The following is an 18,460-nucleotide window of genomic DNA, read 5'->3' as shown; positions in this document are numbered from 1 at the left end:
GGATGAATCGCTCCTTAGTGAGGACTCTCTTGCATGACATCATTCATCGCCATCCCGTAATGAGGACCGGCAGCGTTACCGCAGCAGCGGGGAACAGCCTGTCTGTTAACAGATTCCTCAAAAACTTCGTATTTTTCTTTTTTCTTTTATAAATGAGAGGGGACAAGGCTGGCTTTATTCAGACAGGCAGAGCGCAGTGAAGGTACCCAGGAGAGAAGGTACTATAGCTGTGATGGAGCCATGGTATGAGGGACCTGGGGGGGGGGCGTGAATAAGATCACCCTCCATCATGGAAAAATGTTTTGGACCCCCATACTGAATAATATATTGTTTATAATGCGGCTTTGCGTTAACCACGAAAGGCTGACAAGATGAGAGTGAATGCCCATTCTGCATGATGGATCTGGAGGCCATGAAAAGTAATTACAGATAAACAATAAACACAATATGTTCTTTTGTAAAAAAAAACACGAATGTAAGTAAAGCACATGTGAGACCAAGCGGCCGCTAAAAGGCAGATTTACGCATTACCAGTCAGCTCCATAATTACTTGTGGGTGCCTTTTAAAGATTTGTTTTCTCCGTTCCTATGGCTTTTTAATTATGCCGTTAGCAGTAAATATGTGGACGGGCGGTTTGTAAATCTACGCCTCCTTTGTATTTACACTCCGGGTAGAGTAATGACAGTATCACAGAGAACTGGAGCGGCCGCCGTCGACGTGATTTAAACCCCGCCTGAGTGCACGGCGTCCACGTCGCCCTCGTCAAGCCTAACTGCCGCGCGGCGTCGTAATTAAGACGGAAATCAGAGCTGTGACCTGCCCGTTAGCCGCCAAGCGCGGTTCAGACCGTTAAACCGAAACGGCGGGGCGGTTTAGCCCTGCTGACGGGCGGGTTCGGAATGGAGTGTGTCAGGCGGGGTGAGATTCGTTGAACCCTCTTGTAGCGCTAACGCTGCTGACAGGGTTGGGGGAGCGTGTGGCGGGAGAAGGCTGGCGCTCTGGAAGGGCCGTGTGATGTTTAAAAAAGCGAAGGGGAAATCAGAAGAGGAAGACCGAATAATGGGCGCTGTGTGCTTGAGGGAGCTGATCAGAGCGTCTCTGATGTCGCGGGGCTCGCCTCTCGCCCCCCAGCCCCTGTGAGGAGTCCTGGTCCGATCACTGCTGTGACCAGGCTGGGCCTCGAGTATTCGGCCAGTCCTGCGGATCCACCATTTTGTTGTATTCGTCGTCAATGGTGACAACAGAAGGGAAATTGGGGGACATTTTGTTTCATATGTCATCAATGGTGACAACTGAAGGGAAATTGGGGGACATTTTGTTGTATTTGTCATCAGTGGTGACAACAGAAGGGAAATTGGGGGACATTTTGTTGTATTTGTCGTCAATGGTGACAACAGAAGGAAAATTGGGGGACATTTTGTTTCATTTGTCATCAACGGTGACAACAGAATGGAAATTGGGGGACATTTTGTTTCATTTGTCATCAATGGTGACAACAGAAGGGGAAATTGGGGGACATTTTGTTGTATTTGTCATCAATGGCGACAACACATTTGCCAAACCGGCGAAGCGGGAGATGGGTTTGAGCCCGAGTGGTTCAGCGGCTCGTTTCCCTGACGTGAATTACAAGGCTGTCGGGTTTGTGAATAAGGAGGCTGTGCGCCAGGCGGTTTAAGGTGGCCTGCCCGTGCCTCTTCCGTTCATGGCACCGGGCACCAGGCACAGGGCGTGGGCAAGATTTACTGCTCCGAGACGTTTTACTGCTCCGGGACGTTTTCCCCTTTCTTCCTGTGTGCTTTTCCACCGCTGATCGCTGTCTCTGTGATTGCACAGATGAGTGCGCACGCACACACACACACACACACACACACACACGGCTCCGTGAACATGGTGTAATGGTGGTGGATCCATTAGAATCGGCTTGTAGTAAATGAGTTGAGATGTGTCTTCTAAGTGGGGAAGGCTCCCTATGATTGCTAAAAGAATACCAGATCGGATGATTAATTTGACTCTTTATGAGGAGGTGCACTTTACCTACCCATGGGTCTCGTTGAACCTGATAGTGGGTTTTATGATTCAACAGACTGGCTCCACACCCTGTGTGTGTGTGTGTGTGTGTGTGTGTGTGTGTGTGTGTGTGTGTGTGTGTGTGTGTGTGTGTGTGTGTGTGTGTGTGTGTGTGTGTGTGTGTGTGTGTGTGTGTGTGTGTGTGTGTGTGTGTGTGTGTGTGTGTGTGAGTGTGTGTGTGTGTTTGTGTGTGTCTGTGAGTGTGTGTGTGTGTGTGTGTGTGTGTGTGTGTGTGCTTGTGCGCGTCTGTGTGTGAGTGCGTGTCTGTGTGTACCTGTGTGTGTACGTGCATGTGTCTGTGTGTATCTGTGTCTGTGTGCTTGTGTGTGTGTGTGTGTCTGTACATGTGTGTCTGTCAATGTAGTCATACAAACGACTGTGATATGACTGATGAGGTGCATTTCACCCTGGCTGTCCGTAATCTGCCCGTTACCGTGTGCCTTTTCCTCCCCGCTCTCTGCCCAGCTTCCGCACCAGCAAAGGGATCGGCTACTCTGCGCATTTCGTGGGGAACTGTCTGATCGTGACGTCTCTGAAGTCCAAGGGCAAGGGGTTCCAGCACTGTGTGAAGTACGACTTCCAGCCTCGGAAGGTGAGCCCCCCTCCCCTCTCACACAGAGACCGCGGCGCTGTGAGATAAACGGGCTCCGTTTGCCATGGAAACCGCGTAACCCCTGCTTTTCAGAGACATGAATCAAATCTGGCATCGATAATAAACGGAGGGATTGCAACCTGTCGTCTGTGACGGTGTTATTTCTCTTGTTAATATTATAAAATAACTAAATCTGCTTTCTGGAACTTATGGTGAGCCGGCGTTATGGTCGGATTATACAATTTGTTAATATCGCTGACATCAGTGCCAGGAAGCATTACACATCTGCTGCCTGATTAACAAACATCTGGTGTGGATATTAAAATTACGCTGGCCTTTGTGTTCTGTCTGTAAAACTTTGTGTAATTGAGCAATGCTCTGACAATACTCTCAGTGAGCACTTTATTAGGGATTCATAAGACTTATTTTTTAGACTTAAGTCTTCTGCTGCTGTAGCCAATCCACTTAGAGGTTAGACGCGTGTTCAGAGATTCTCTTCTGCATATCACTATTCTATACTATACACTCCTCTGACCTGACCTCCCTAATTAACAACGCGTTTCTGCCCACAGAAATGTTGTTCACTGGATGTTTTTTTTTTCTGTACCGTTCTCTCCAAACTCTAGAGACTGGTGTGCGTGACAATCCCAGGAGATCAGCAGTTACAGAAATACTGCTTAGTATAATCAGCTTGCAGTTGCTTTGGATAAAAGCGTCAGCTAAATAACAAATAATTATTCATTATTATTAAGTGCATAGGCTTCTGCACATGTGTCCTACTGAACACACAGAGTCACATGAACCACAGCTCAACACGCTGAACTGAACACAAGCAGCAGAGATCACCTGAATCTCAGCTCAACACACTGAACTGAACACAAGCAGCAGAGATCACGTGAATCTGCTCAATACACTGAACTGAACACAAGCAGCAGAGATCACGTGAATCTGCTCAACACACTGAACTGAACACGAGCAGTAGAGAGATCTCCTGAATCTCAGCTCAACACACTGAACGGGAGCAGCAGGCTGAACTGAGCGTGAGCGGGAGGGAATAATCTGTGTGCTTTGTACCTCTCACATTCCGTGACGTTCTCTCAAAAGCAGCTCGTCCCCGTGGTTATCCACACCGCATTCCATCAGCAGAAATAATGACGGAGAGACCTCCCGCTCCTCTCATCTTCTCCGTCTCTTCCTCCTGCGCACGCTTTCCCGGAATACCGCCCTTTCTAGGAAGCGCCGCGGGAACGCAATGAAAGCGTCTGAAGGAAATCCCCCCAGCTGAGTCCGGCCGGGGTACCTCATTTCAGGAGTCCCACGTAAGCCTGGGCCTTCAGAGGCTCTGGGGAATCTCTCCACCACAATTACACCTCTTCTGAAAGGAGGAATGGACACGGCAGCTGCCGGGCAGGCCGCGGGAGAGTGACGGCAGAGGGCGGCGGTACCAACAGTTCTGCGCTGTGTGCTGTGTGCGCTGTTAGCGATGGCCTTAATCCCGCAATGTGTGACTTCAGGAGTTAAAACAAGGGATTCCAAGATGAGATGAATGGCCAAAATGATTGAAATAGTGGCCCAATGAACAATACAGAATATTCTTTGTTGGATAAGAAATACAGTCACTGTATCAAGACGCGCAATGACGTATTTTGTCTGTGTTCCCGGGGCCCGGACAGGGTTGGTGGCACGGGGCGAGGGGATTGTTTTAAGAGAAGAAATAAACAAAACAAAACACGTAAATATTTCTGAACATTTTTGTTGAATGAAAAACATTTGATCACAGAAAAAAGACGTGGAATGACAGGACGGCTATTCTCATATCGCTAATGAATGTGCCTAAACCGTTCTCCCTGTAGCAATGCATCAAAGGAACAACCTGGAGAATAACAGCATCAGAGCCTGGGGGAAACGTGGCACAACAGCGATAAAATGGCGAAAAAATAAACACGGGATATTTCTGTGTTGTTTTGTAAACATGTCACGCTGCGCAAATGGCCGCTTTGGGCTTCACTGTGGAACGGTGTTCTGAGATGTCTGTTACCTGCCCACCTTCCCGCCTCAACAACAACGCCAACGTGTTGCTCGTAGCGGTAGCTCTTAACAACGCCAAAACGGCTGTGCAGTGCGTGGTCGTAGTATGGAGCATACACGCACGCAGCCTCCTGGGGTAGGGTTGCCAGATTTAGAATGAGTCAAAAACCAGACAACGTGCACAGCTTGGTGCTCAGTTGTGAGATGGGGAACTGTTGTTACCCGTGGTGGACAGGAGGAAGGGTGAGGGTTCAGGGTGGGGGGTTGTTGCTGTCGACACAGATGTCGGACCTGGGGGGGCGGGGGGAATCATGGACTGTAGGTTCTTGAGATGCAAATTCATTACAAACTAAAGTTAGTTTGTTGATTTGTCTTAACCAGTTACTCAGATCAGACATTTGAAAGGCGGAAATTCTGGTGGAAAAGCGGGCGTCTGGAAACCCTATCCAGGTGTGGCAGTTGTTGTTTGGCGGCTACAGGGCAGTTGAGGTGAGGTGAGTTGGGGCTGTGTGTTTATTACCCCCGCTGGCTCCCTGCTGGTCCTGAGAACACCGTCTCCTTTCGTTTGGGCAGGAGGGGTGCTTCTGCAGTCTGTAAAGCCCCTGACAGGCTCTGTTCCTCTCTCAGGCTCTGTCTGTCTGTCAGTCAGTCTGCGTCAGTCTGTGTCAGTCTGCCTGGCCTTCCCCTTCGGCCACCGGGGCTGAAGTTAGAGCCAGGCTGAGCCAAGCAGACCGCTCCTGACCGCGTAATGATGCTCCCGCCAAATGAGCCGCTGCTCTTGTTTTCCAGTGAGCTGGTCCTCGGCACGCTGGGCTTCGCTGGGTGTGAAACTCACACTCTCGCCGGCTCACTTGGGGGATTCTGACCGTCCAGGAACGTTCTAATTAGGATTTTTTACTCACTTAATGGAAGTTCTGCTGCACTGGTGTGCAACTGCTAATCGAGTTGGGGTTTTTTTATGTTTTTTTTGTCAGAGCAATTAGCAGAATTCACGCTACTGTGCTTTTTATTTATTTATTTTTTTAGAGTTTTGTCAGGCTTTGTGCCTCCCAGCTAATCTTGATACTCGTTCTCAGTGACGGCGTTATTCTGTGAAGAAGGTTCAAGCTTCCGCAATTAAGTCCAGTCGCGTGACAGGTGGTGGCTGCACTACATAGTCTAATTAAAACCTTCAAAGTTCACTTTTACCTTCACAAAAAAACAAACATTATGTTCAGTTTTAGTTCTTAAGCTCGTCTCACAGAGCACCAATATCTCAAAGCACTTCATCCACCTTCGGTCCCAAGCCCCTGGTCCCCACAAGCCAGCCAGAGTGAAGAACGGTCAGGAAAAACCACCTTGTGGAAATGGCAGGGAACATTTGATGGATCCTGAGTTGGGTAGCCGTCCATTCCTGGCAGACATGGGGGGGGAGTAATTGATGTGGGACTGAGAATGGTGTGTTCTCTGTTAAAACAACACAGTGCGCAGTTTGCAGGAGGAGTTTGGAGTAGGAGTCGATGAAGCAGCAGTTGGTTTGGCGGTGGGGGGGGGGTCATCTGCGGGATTAAGACTGGGTCAGTATATGTTTAACTGGTCGTGGTCAATGTCTGTTCTGTTCATTTTGTCTCCGTTTAATAGACGATCCCGTGGGAGAGCTCCCCTCTGACCTCGATCAGATGACTCTTTTGAGGGCCATCTGATCTGGCCGGTATGAGGCCTAGCTTAAAGACCTCAATTTCCCCTTCTCCATTGTGAGACTGGACCAGTCAGGCTCACTTAACAGCAATTCAGCATCCATATCTTTTTACCTTTGTTTATTACAGCCATTCTGCTTAGATCCTGCTGTTGCAGTATATTTACTCGCTTGTGAGTGTGATGAATCTTTTAGTTTATAAAAGGCACATTCATCCACTTCCCCACATTGTTTGAGCCCCCGAACTTCAAGGGAAAAAAGTAGGACTTCTAATTGTTAACTCAAAGAAGTTTACAAATTGCTATCTAAATCGTCCTTAAAAAGTGACAATTTAAATATTGCCAGTGAGAGAGAGAGGGTTGCTTTGGGTCAGCATTCCTGTTTGTGTGCGTGAATTCATTTGCAAGGTTCATTACGCTATGCAAAAAAGCTGATTTTGAGACGCCCCAGAGCAAATATGCGGCTTGCACGCTCTAATTGTGATGATTAAAACCGATTTTTAAAGGGAGGGAATTGCCGCCTCGCGTTTTGCTGTATAAATTGGGCTTTTTTTTTTTTCCGCCCCGTCCTCGTGTTTAATTCTTTTTGATCTGCGGAACAACATGTTTGAGGTTTAGCAGTAAAAGCCTGGGAGCGTATCTTTCCCCCCTTATTTAACTGCGACACAAATTGCTGCTCTGTGAATCGCTGAAAATTTGGACCGGCGGGCCCCAGCGCTTTCTTGGCTTGGGCTCTAGTTCCCGAGCGGAGCTGCAGATACGAGGCTCTTTTCACGGTTTCCGCCGGCCTGCTCGCCCTGGCCTAGATCTAAATGTGCCTGAGAAGCTCCCAGAAGGCGGTTATGTGAGGAGGAAAATGTGAAAAAGCGATTTAGCAGGACTCTCAGCCGCCTCTTAAGAAGGTCCGGGAAGAAACGGAACCAGAAGCCGCTTTTTTCCAGTCGCCTGAAGAAAAGAAAAAAAACCTGCCATGCTTATAGCCGCTGTTTAAATCCATATTCTCAAGTCTTAATATCCGTCTAATACCCAGAATTCCCTGCGGCTTTGGCTGATCCCCTTTGCTCGTCCCGAGCTGGCCGCGGCAGCTCCATTAAGACGGTTTGGCGTGTAAATCGGATAATGACCTTCATGCCCCGAGATATGCAAGCTGGTCAGAGTCAGCCACTTCCTCACCCTGACTGGCCCCGTTTGGAGGCTCCTAGCCCCGGGCACTCCAGTCTTATTCTGGGTGTGTTAGGGTCACGCTTACTGTCTGATTCTGACCCGATTCTGTGTGTGTGTGTGTGGGTGTGTGTGTGTGTGTGTGTGGAGTTTGCCGCACACAGTACAGTGTCGGAGTTATTCTGTATTTGGCCAGAAAAGGGCAAACTCCACTTCTGTTATTCACGCCCAACTTTTCTTATTAATGCCCGAATGCAAAGTTTAGCACACTGGGGGCCAGAGCCATGCTGTTGTTAAAAAAAATAAAAAATAAAAAGGAAAAGCACGGTTCTGGTCTCAAAGGAAGAAAATAAGTTTGAGCTGCCACTAAACTTGACTGAAACCCAAGGCTTCGGAGAAAACCCGATGAGTTTTCATTTCATTTCTCTGCCGATGTGGTTCGAAGGCTGAGGCCTTGCCCCGGCCGTCGAGCGTAAGGGGATTCAAATCTTATAAAGTCTGTCTGCGATTTCATCTCCCGACCTTCTGCTTTAAGCTCCGGATGTGTCTAATAACGCGCTTCAATCTCTCTTTCAGTGGTACATGATCAGCATCGTCCACATCTACAACCGCTGGAGGAACAGCGAGATCCGGTGCTACGTCAACGGGCAGCTGGTCTCCTACGGCGACATGGCCTGGCACGTCAACACCAACGACGTGAGTCGCTCTCCTGTCTCCCCCCCGATGGCGGCTTTCTCCCGGCTGTGATGTCGCTGCTGCAGGTCTGATTCAGAGCGGCTGTGGTTTGAACCTCCTGCGCTGTAGAGAGCCGTCACGCGGGAGCTTTGTAAATCTTCTGCCGAACACGGCGAACCGCGAAGATATGTTTAGTTTAGTTTAAACCCGCTCTGACATTGATTTCTCACGGGAGCCGAGGCGGCATTCTGAGTTCCCATTTTAATATCTGTTTGTCACTGGCCTGATGAGAGGGGCGCGGTTGGAAAGTGAGTGAGTGTGTTAGTGACAGAGAGAGAGGGAAATGGAGTGCCTCCACCCCCCCACCCATTTAGCCTCCCTGGTTTTTTTGCGTTGCTTTTGCCGCCATTGGTTGTTTGCGTGAAAAAAATGTCCAGTGTTAAAGGTACAACAGGTCATTTCGGACTTATAACGGTCAAGAGAGGAATTGCAGCAACAAACACGCTCAAACCACAACACTGTTTATCCCACCCCTTCTCTGTGAACTCACTGTCATTGAACTGCCATGGGCTGTGGCAATTAGAACCGATTTCCAACCAGTGAGCTTGAATTATTGTACAGCTATAGATGTTTTGCTTCAGAGTGCCAGCCCGTCAATTGCATATTCTGAAACCCGAATGTAAGGACTATAAACACAGACATCGGGTGAGTCAACCTGTCAGTGAGCCTTTTTCAATGATAAGAAGGGATTGGCCTTGTAACAATGTTTTAACACACAAATCTTACCTATTGTACCTTTAATTTAACTCTCACAGAGTACACATGAGTGGATTTAACACTGGAACGTTTGACTGAATATTCTAAAAGAAAGAGAAGACTGGTGTTTGCGAGTCATCACATGATGGCAATTAGCAGTTAGCCCTGTTGTGGGCACACAGGGGGGGTCGGAGGTCTTGTCTTCATTTCCCCCTAGACACCCTTTCAGACCACAGTGAGAGCCCCCCCCCAGTACTCGAGAATGCCATCTCTGTCAGTTTGTGAATTATCTTTACCAGTGCTGTAATTAATGCCACTGTGAATGCAGAGTTCACCCAGAAGCTCCCCCTCGTTAAAATATCCTCTTAAGCGTGTTTTTTCAAATATTACACTTAAGAGGGTCCCCTCCTTTAGGGGGATCCTTGTCACTAGCGGCTGTGAATTGCAAGATGCTGTAATTAGTCAGTGTGTTCTTACTGAGAGTTTCCCCCCCTCCCACTGCTAATTACCACATCAAACCCTCGCTCTTTCTCTCTCTCTCTCTCTCTCTCTCTCTCTCTCTCTCTCACTTGTGCGCGTGCACACACACACACACACACACGCACACACACACACACTGATAGAACTGTAAGCCCTGTGCCCATCTCTGTGTTTGTTGCAGAGTTATGATAAATGCTTCCTGGGATCGTCCGAGACGGCGGACGCTAACAGGGTGTTCTGCGGCCAGCTCGGAGCCATCTACGTGTTCAGCGAAGCACTCAACCCGGCCCAGATATTTGCAATACATCAGCTCGGACCGGGCTACAAGGTATGTCCTCGGGACAGCCCAAATGAAATTACCCACAAGCGCCCCTGACCCACCCACCCTCTGCCTATCAATCTGCGCAGTCATCGATTCTCCTCTGCCCTTTCCGTTCCTTATGTCTATATACGCCTGACGAACGCCGGCTCGCTTAGCTACAGCACAGAATATATTACTCCCCTCCTGAAAAATAACCAAACGGTAGCTGTAGTAAATTATCAGGTACTGAACAGACAAACAGAGAGGAAATGTACAGTATATTTGCAGATGCTGAAGTACTTATTTATAACTAACGGTTTTTGATAGGGACGGATGCATATTGGCACAAAGACCTTGCGTGAAACCGAAATCTGCGATGTATAGATGCATCTTATTTCCCGTGCGCGGACAGAAGGGGATAGAGCGGCTTTGTGTCTGGGTCCTCCACAGAGGGGCCTCGGTGTGTATTGGATGTTTTCACAGACAGTATGTACGGGTTGCTTCTCTCATATGTTGACAGGCGGTCTTCGTTTGATCACTTTTTCTCCATTTAACGTGCCGTGAAAAGCAGTGTGTGGTGTGTGAGAGAGCGGGAGACGCACTCCAGAGAAAAAACTAGTGTTCAGCGTGTGGACTGAAGAGAATTATGTTTACAGATTAATATTCAAACCGTGTTTTGTGAAGTCGATCTTGATTTAGTTTTTTTGAGGTTTGGACCTCTTACTCATGTTCGTGTATTCCCCTGGTAGTGATTAATGTGATTTTCTTTTTTTTTTTTTCCAGCTTTCGCTAATTACTTCCAAGGGGGTAGCTGTTTCTGATGATTAAAATTCTGATAGGGCTGCTCATACTTTCCCTGGTTTTGGCAGCGTCCCGTGAGTAAACCAGTCGCAGTGGAGGGCTGTCATCGTAAACGCCACAGACCTGTAGACCCGCACGCCGGATTGTTAATGCAAATATCTAATCAGCCAATCATGTGGCAGCAGCTAAATGCATAAAAGCATGCAGATGTTCAGCTGTTGTTCAGACCAAATTTCAGAACGGGGGGAAAAAAAATGGGATCTTGACCACGGAATGATTGTTGCTGCCAGACAGGGTGGTTTGAATATCTCAGAAAGTGCTGAGTTTGTGGAGAATGGTGCGAAAAACCAAAAACATCCAGTGAGCAGCGAAATGCAGGCAAACATGCGTTGTTAATGAGAGCGGTCGGAGGAGAAGCGGTCTGACTGGTCGAAGGTGACAGTAACGCAAATAACAGCGGTATGCAGAAGAGCATCTCTGAACACGCAACGCATCAAACCAAAGTGGATGGGCTATCTCAGCAGAAGTCCAATAAGCCGAAAAGTCACTGAGTGTACGCAGTGAGGTCCTTGAATAGTCCTTGGCTTCCGCCTGCATGAAGGACATGCACCCTGCGCTCAGCGATGGGCTGCTTCAGAAGCCCTGTGGCTGTGTGCCGGCTCTGTAATCAGCGTTGACTCTGTATCTCCCTGATTAATCCTGCGCTCGCGGTGTTCGCCGTGCTGCCGTTCCCGGCCGTGACCGGCTCGATGTTGAGACAGTCTTCATCGCCAGCTGATGAAGCTGTGAGTGGAATTCCTCCGGCCGGGGAGCCTGACAGGTGCCTGGTGCTCTGGGGGGTCGTGACCCCGTTAGTCTCCCTGATTGGTCGGCTCGTTTCAGAGGGAGCGGAATCGGCGTATTTCAGTCTCCCGGAGACTGACTGCATTCTCTGCATCAGGAGCATTTTGGGGGTTAGGTGTCTTGCTCAGGGACACTTCGACACACCCAGGGCGGGATCGCACCGGCGACCTTCCGACTGCTCTTATCACCCGAGTCAATGTCACCCCGTGACAATGATGGACAGAACAAAACACAAATGGAAAGACTTTTTTTTACTGTCATTCTTTCTCTCTCACTCCTACTGAGCTTCCCCCTCTCCTACCACTAATTACCACAGTGCTCTCTCTCTCTGTCGGTGAAATGATTCGATTCGCTGCTTTCATTGTGATATTGACATCCCCGGTCATTCCAGGATTCAGTGACACAGCGAGACGGCTGTAACAAGCGAGGCTTGTCGTTGCATTTCTGCTTTTTGCCCTTTTGTCACGGAGCGATCCAGTCTAGACTGAAACTTCTGTCAACATTAGCAGGCGTTACGAGTTCTCTTTGACTTTTGCCTTCTTATCTGAGGGAAAGAAAATGAACAGTTTTGTCAAGAAATCGTTTCGTCAAAGATTAAACTTGCAGCTGCTTGTGACACGACGACCCCTTGGTGAAGGCACGAGTCGGGACCCCCCCCTCGGGTCAAAGCCCAAATGCGGTGAGAGGCGACGGAACCCCTCCCCTCCGACTCGGGAGACGGCCTTCGCCCCCGCGCCCGCAGGACCCGACAGAAAGGCCGTTTCCGTGAAGGCAGAGGGAGTCCGGCTGTTTGTGTTGCTGCTTTTCAGCACCTCCCGGCTCTGGAGGACTGGCGGTCGCAGCGCCCCACCGCTCTGTGATCTGGCGGTGTCTGCCCAGTGTGGGCGAGAAGGTTTAATTGGCTTTGTGCTCGGAATGTGAAAGAAGAGGGTAAAAAAAAAAAAAAAGGTGTTCGATAGCTTTTGGCACTTGGAATGATGCGCTTTTGTGGGAGTCTGCTCACGTAGTGGCAGGGAGGACGTCCGGCTGAGCTTCGCGGAGAACAACTACGTGTACGTGTATATTACTGCAACCTCAGCGTTGAGAGATCACCCGCGAGTACGCTCTCTCCTCAAAGCTTGAGATTGAAGAAATGTGTCATGTTTAACATTGTACCATTTAGAGGTCAGGTTCGCTTCTGTTCACTTCTATATTAATTGGAAAAGGCTTTTTGATCAGGGCTGCCCACATTTTTGCACACTATGTATATTGATGTACAGCGATGAATGAGCCTGAATGATTGGCAGGGGTTCTTGCTCCTGCTCCTAATAAATTTTAGGTATTCATTTTACTTCTTTTGGTGCACGTTTTATTGACAGCGAACCCTCGCGCACGTCTTGTGTTTGTTATTTCACATCTGAAGACGGACTTAAAGGAGGGCTCGCTGTTACATGTGTATACTGCCAAAAGACGAATAGAGAGAGAGAGAGAGAATGTCAATGACAAAGAGTAAAAAAATAATAATTCTTGTTCTGTTCATCATTATCATGGGTTGACATTGGCTCTGGCGGTAAGAGTAATCATCTGGCAGTCAGAGGGTTGCCGGTTCGATCCCACCCTGGGTGTGTCGAAGTGTCCCTGAGCAAGACACCTAACCCCTAAAAAAACGCTCCCACTGAGCTGGCAGCCAATTTCCATTCACCATTCACATTGTGTTTGAGTCCATCATTAACATGGAGTCCATCGGTTACGTTTCCGTTGTGTCCGTTATTGACAACGCACGAGTCCTAATTTAGAGGAGTTTGATTCCCGGTGTTATCTCTTTTCAAAGTCGATCCCTGTATACCCATGTGAAGTTTCGCGTGTTCTTTTGAAGTTTATGTGGGTCATGTGCATCGCTCTTCGTTTGAGCGCTTTAGCGCCGGGGGCGTTTTTTTGGGGCGCTGGGCTTGCCGACGGCGTGCGTTAACCCCGCGCGCAGCTAATGATGCCGGCGTACGAGCCCGAACGTGGCAGATCCCCGGAATAACGAGCGCCCTCCCCACGGAGGCGCCGAGACGGGCTAAACCCCCGATCCCCTTTCCCCGCTCAGCCTCCTCGCGTATGCAAGAGGGAGCTCGGCTGGGCTTAGCGGTGCAGACGTGTTGAAACGTTGCTGTTTTTCTTATGAGAGGTTCGTCTTATCCCACTCGCATTGTTTGGGTGAGAGAGAGAGAGAGAGGGAGGGAGAGGGGGAGAGGGAGAGGGAGAGGGAGAGGGAGAGGGAGAGGGGGAGAGGGAGAGGGAGAGGGGGAGAGGGAGAGGGAGAGGGAGAGGGAGAGAGAGAGAGAGAGAGAGAGAGAGAGAGAGAGAGACCCATCAGGATGAATTATTTATCCAGTGCCCCCGACACGGGACCTTGAAATGAGCTTATCGGACCGAGTGCAGACCGAGCCTGTTTTTTTTACATTTCTTTATTTCTCTGTGTTTGTCCCGTCAGTGACAGGGGGGGCTGTAATGGCTGACAGATGCATCTCCCTCCCGTCCTATTCATTATTCACCTCACTGTCGTGTTCACACGGCTGAAGCAGCGCGCCAGAACTCGACTTCGGCTCTACTTTAGACGCTAACTGAAATGTCAGAGGAGCCGTAAGCCGAATTTTCTGTGAAATGTCGGGGATTAAAAAGAGGCATGACTCGCAGATTACAGTAGCTTTTAGACACCATTCTCAGCGCAATCCTCTGGCCCAGTGCATGATGGGTAATCATTTCCCTCTGGTGTCATTACAAAGCGCACATACGGCAGGGTGTCGATGATCATCAACTCACGGTCCTCGACTGCTGGTTTTCCATCCTCCCTTTACCTGGGAGTCAGACTGGCTGGCACTAATTGTTCTGTTAATTACCCAGGAGAAAAGAAAACCGAGGCTGGATTTGGATTTGATGATCCCTGCTCTCGCCCCTGTTCTGTACGACGGGATAACTCTTATCTCTCTCTCTCTCTCTCTCTCTCTCTCTCTCTCTCTCTCTCTCTCCCCCCCTCTCTCCCCCTCTCTCTCTCTCCCCCCTCTCCTTCCCTCTCTCTCTCTCTCTCTCTCTTCCTCTCTCTCTCTCTCTCTCTCTCTCTCTCCCTCTCTCTCCCTCTCTCTCTCTCTCTCTCTCTCTCTCTCTCTCTCTCTCTATCTCTCTCTCAGAGCACGTTTAAGTTTAAGTCTGAGAGCGACATCCACCTGGCGGAGCACCATAAGCAGGTTCTGTACGACGGCAAGCTGGCCAGCAGCATCTCCTTCACCTACAACGCCAAGGCCACGGACGCCCAGCTCTGCCTGGAGTCCTCCCCCAAGGAGAACCCCTCCATCTTCGTGCACTCGCCCCACGCCCTCATGCTCCAGGTGCGTGTCCTGACGCTGCCCCCTAGGGTCCACTTTACCTCACCCACCCAAACAAATAAGTCACACACAACAACTGTCATGCTTCAGGCGTGTCTGAACGCTGCCCTCTAGAGCCCTCTTCACCTCACACAAAAACCCGGAAAACAGTGAGTCAAACCCTTCACTTCAGAGTCAAACGCTTCACTTCAGAGTCAAACACAAAAAGGCTTCAGTCTGAACACTGCCCCCAAGAACCCCCTTTACGCCACCCACCCAAAAATAATTATATTCAAACACCAACAACCATCATGCTTCAGGTCTGTGTCTGAAAGCTGCTTCCTTGAGCCCTCTTTACCTCAACGCCCCCAGTAAAATGCTCCAAATATGTGTCTGTTTCTGTCTCTGTCAAGATGCAGATAGATGCTCATGAAGCTGTGGCTTCAGTGTGGTGTTGTGATATCTCCCCCTGCTTCTACAAGTTTAAGGACGCTGTGTAAAGTTTTTCTGTTTGGCTGGAAGTGAGCAGAATACTAATGTCAAAGAATTAACATGAATTCAAAACCACATCTTCATATTTCATAGGTTTTTTAAATCATAGTAATTAAAAAGGATGACAAATGTAGTAGTTACCTATTCACCCCTCACTTACAATCTTCTTCTGAGTATATAAAGTAGTCACACTCCATATACTCTCACTGAGCACTTTATTAGGTAGACCTGTACACCAGCTTGTTAATGCAAATATTTCATCAGCCAATCATGTGGAAGCTACTAAAGACATACAAGCAAGAGGTTCAGTTTTTTTTTTTCAGACCTAATGTCAGAATGGGGAAGAAATGTGATCTCAGTGACTGACTAGAATGATTGTCGGTGCCAAACTGGGTGGTTGAATATCTCAGTAACTGCTGATCTCCTGGGATTTTCACACAACAGTCTCTAGAGTTTGCAGAGAATGGTGCGAAAAACTAAAAAACATCCAGTGAGCAGCAGGTCTGCTGGCAAAACGTGTTGTTAATGAGAGACGTCAGAGGAGAAGGGCCAGACTGGTCAAAGCTGACAGGAAGGTGAGAGTAAGGCAAGTAAGCACACATCACTACAGTGGTATACAGAAGAGCATCTCTGAACACACAACACATGAAGTGGATAGGCTACAGCAGCAGAAGACCAATAAGTAAAAATAATAATAATAATTAATACGTAATAATGTGCTCGCTGAGTGTATAATGATATATTTAGCTGCTTTCTAGCAACATGAATAGGTCTTTGAGATGAAGTTTGATTAAAAAAACCAGCATGTTGCAGATAAAATACAAAACCGCTCAGTCACTGCCCACGTTCCACCACAGTCTGAAGGCATATTTCTTCATACTGTTCCTTGATTCAGTAACTCTATCACTACTCCTCTACAGGATTACCCCAAATCTATCACTCTAATATGTGTCTTGCTCTTCTAGCCCTTTCATGTTGAACTTGACAAGTTCTGTGTATCTTTTGTGTGTGTGTGTGTGTGTGTGTGTGTTTGTTTGTGTGTGTACGTGTATGAGTCTGGTTGTGTGTGTGTATGTATGTGTGTGGTTGTGTGTATGTATGTGTGTGTGGTTGTGTGTGTGTGCGTATGCGTGCGTGTGTGTGCTCTGCTCCACAGGATGTGAAAGCCATCGTCACACACTCCATCCACAGTGCCATCCACTCCATCGGGGGGATCCAGGTGCTGTTCCCCCTGTTTGCCCAGCTGGACTACCACCAGCAGAGCGAGAGCACGGTGGAGACCACCGTCTGGTGAGTGTGGCCGAGACGCTGCCCTCCCCTCCCCTCCCCTCCCCTCCCCTCTCACAGGGAGTCCCGTCCTGCTCGACCCGTCCCGGGGCCCCCTGCCACCCTCAGTCCCGCCCGGGCGTACCGTCACCTGATCGGGGATTGGCTCACCGAATCAGAGAATGGCCTGGGAAAGCTGTCCAATCAGAGCACGGCTGAGGACAGGGTTTTGCAGTAATGACATTGGACATTTATCAGAGAGAGAGATAGAGAGAGAGAGAGTGAGATAGAGAGTGTGTGGAAGGGAGAGCAGTGGAGGGAGTGGTGATGATGTGGAGCGGGTTTGGGAGGGAGCGCTGCAGTGTGTGTGTGTGTGTGTGTGTGTGTGTGTGTGTGTGTGTGTGTGTGTGTGTTATTTACCCACAGACCTGGCTGTCTTCCTTAACCATGGGACAGCAGAACAGCGCTGCCCTCCAAAGAAGCTGTTTCATCCGCGTTATTTACGGCAGCCCAGTGAAAATAAGCACAAAAAAAAGTTAAAATAAAGTCTGCGGTATATTCCTAGCCGGAGTGTGATGAGAGTGTGTGTGTGATGGCGCTGCCCTCCTGCTGTGAGCTCGCTGTGTGCTGTCACTTCAGAGGTGTGCTATTACTCTCTCTCTCTGCCTTTGGGAAGCTTGTTTTGCATATTTATTAGATTTTTTTTTGGCAAGGTCCCACCCCTGAAAAAAAAAAGAGATGCACAACACTGGGACCATGGTAGCATCGAGGAATTCGCTTTATGCTGCTGTTTTAACACCAGGGGCCTCATTTATTAAGACCTTTAGTATCTGCAAAACCTTTTAGCACATGCTAAACCAATAACCTGGCCAATTATTGGTCAGGGAATTTGTTTTGCACCGGTCGTTGGTTGCGTTATTGGTCTTGTGTGCGCTGGTAGGTTTTGCACATGCTGAAGGTCTTCGTAAATCAGGCCCTACAGTGTGTCTATGGTGCAGGCGTTCATGTGACTGATGAGTGACGGGGGATTGGGGATGAGTCAACATTGATGGGGATGACTTGATCATGAGATGAGATGGGTGCTGAGTTACCCTGCTGCTGTATGTGTGCCTTTCTGTGATAGATTATCCGTGATTAGTAATGGGTGATACGTTACAGGTGATGAGTATTGGGCTGTGTGCACTCGGTGATGAGTTACCCTGCTCTTGTGTTGCAGTGCCTCTCTCCTGGCCTTCTTGTGATGAGTAATGGGTGATGAGTATTGGGTGATTACTACTGGGAGATGAGTGAGGATTATTGGGTGATTAGTACTGGGGGTTGAGTTACCCTACTCTTGTGTTGCAGTGCCACTCTCCTGGCCTTCCTGGTGGAGCTGTTGAAGAGCTCAGTGGCCATGCAGGAGCAGATGCTGGGGGGGAAGGGCTTCCTGGTTATTGGCTATCTCCTGGAGAAGGTACAGTACCCCTGCTGGCTCTGACCGAGATCAGAGGTTTTGTTTACTTCTGTGTTCCAGACACACGAACACTGGGCGCACATGTATTCCAAACAGAATACACTTAATGTGGATTAACTCTTTGCATTTTGCATTTGAAAATGTTATGTGGAATAACACTTTACATTCCAAATTCCAATGTGGATGATGACTTTACATTCTAAATTCCAATGTGGATTAACACTTTCCATTCTAAATTCTAATGTGGAATAACATTTTAAATTCTACGTTCTGTGTTCCATCCAGCAGCAGAACAGTGTGCTGGCTGCTCCATGGCAGTCCAGTGTGTTTTACATAACACTCAGCATTGCAGCATTTTGCATCACACTTGCATATGCATTTTACAAGTGCAGGGGTTTGCAAGCCCCTTTGAATCCAATGCTAACAATTATCGTTCTTGCCGATCACAGTTGGTTGTAAGGCAGTGAGGCAGGGTTTTAAATCGCCATAACAAGCCCGGAGAACACAAGAACAGATGGTGAGATGACAAGACTTTCCGACTTCC

The 18,460-nt window shown here is 48.6% G+C and overlaps 1 protein-coding gene across 1 annotated transcript in view; it reads left to right on the top strand.

Annotated features, from left to right (window-relative positions):
• nbeab (neurobeachin b) overlaps window positions 1–18,460 on the top strand; it is a 353,874-nt gene that overhangs the window by 106,795 nt on the left and 228,619 nt on the right. The window contains 6 exon segments of the mRNA XM_061216918.1: window positions 2,534–2,660; window positions 8,100–8,219; window positions 9,616–9,762; window positions 14,532–14,729; window positions 16,354–16,487; window positions 17,808–17,916. Of these exon segments, the coding sequence (XP_061072902.1) occupies window positions 2,534–2,660; window positions 8,100–8,219; window positions 9,616–9,762; window positions 14,532–14,729; window positions 16,354–16,487; window positions 17,808–17,916 (835 nt within the window).

This window comes from Conger conger, chromosome 13 (assembly GCF_963514075.1).
Source record: "Conger conger chromosome 13, fConCon1.1, whole genome shotgun sequence".
Lineage (NCBI taxonomy): Eukaryota > Metazoa > Chordata > Actinopteri > Anguilliformes > Congridae > Conger > Conger conger.
This window is presented reverse-complemented; position numbering and strand designations above follow the sequence as displayed.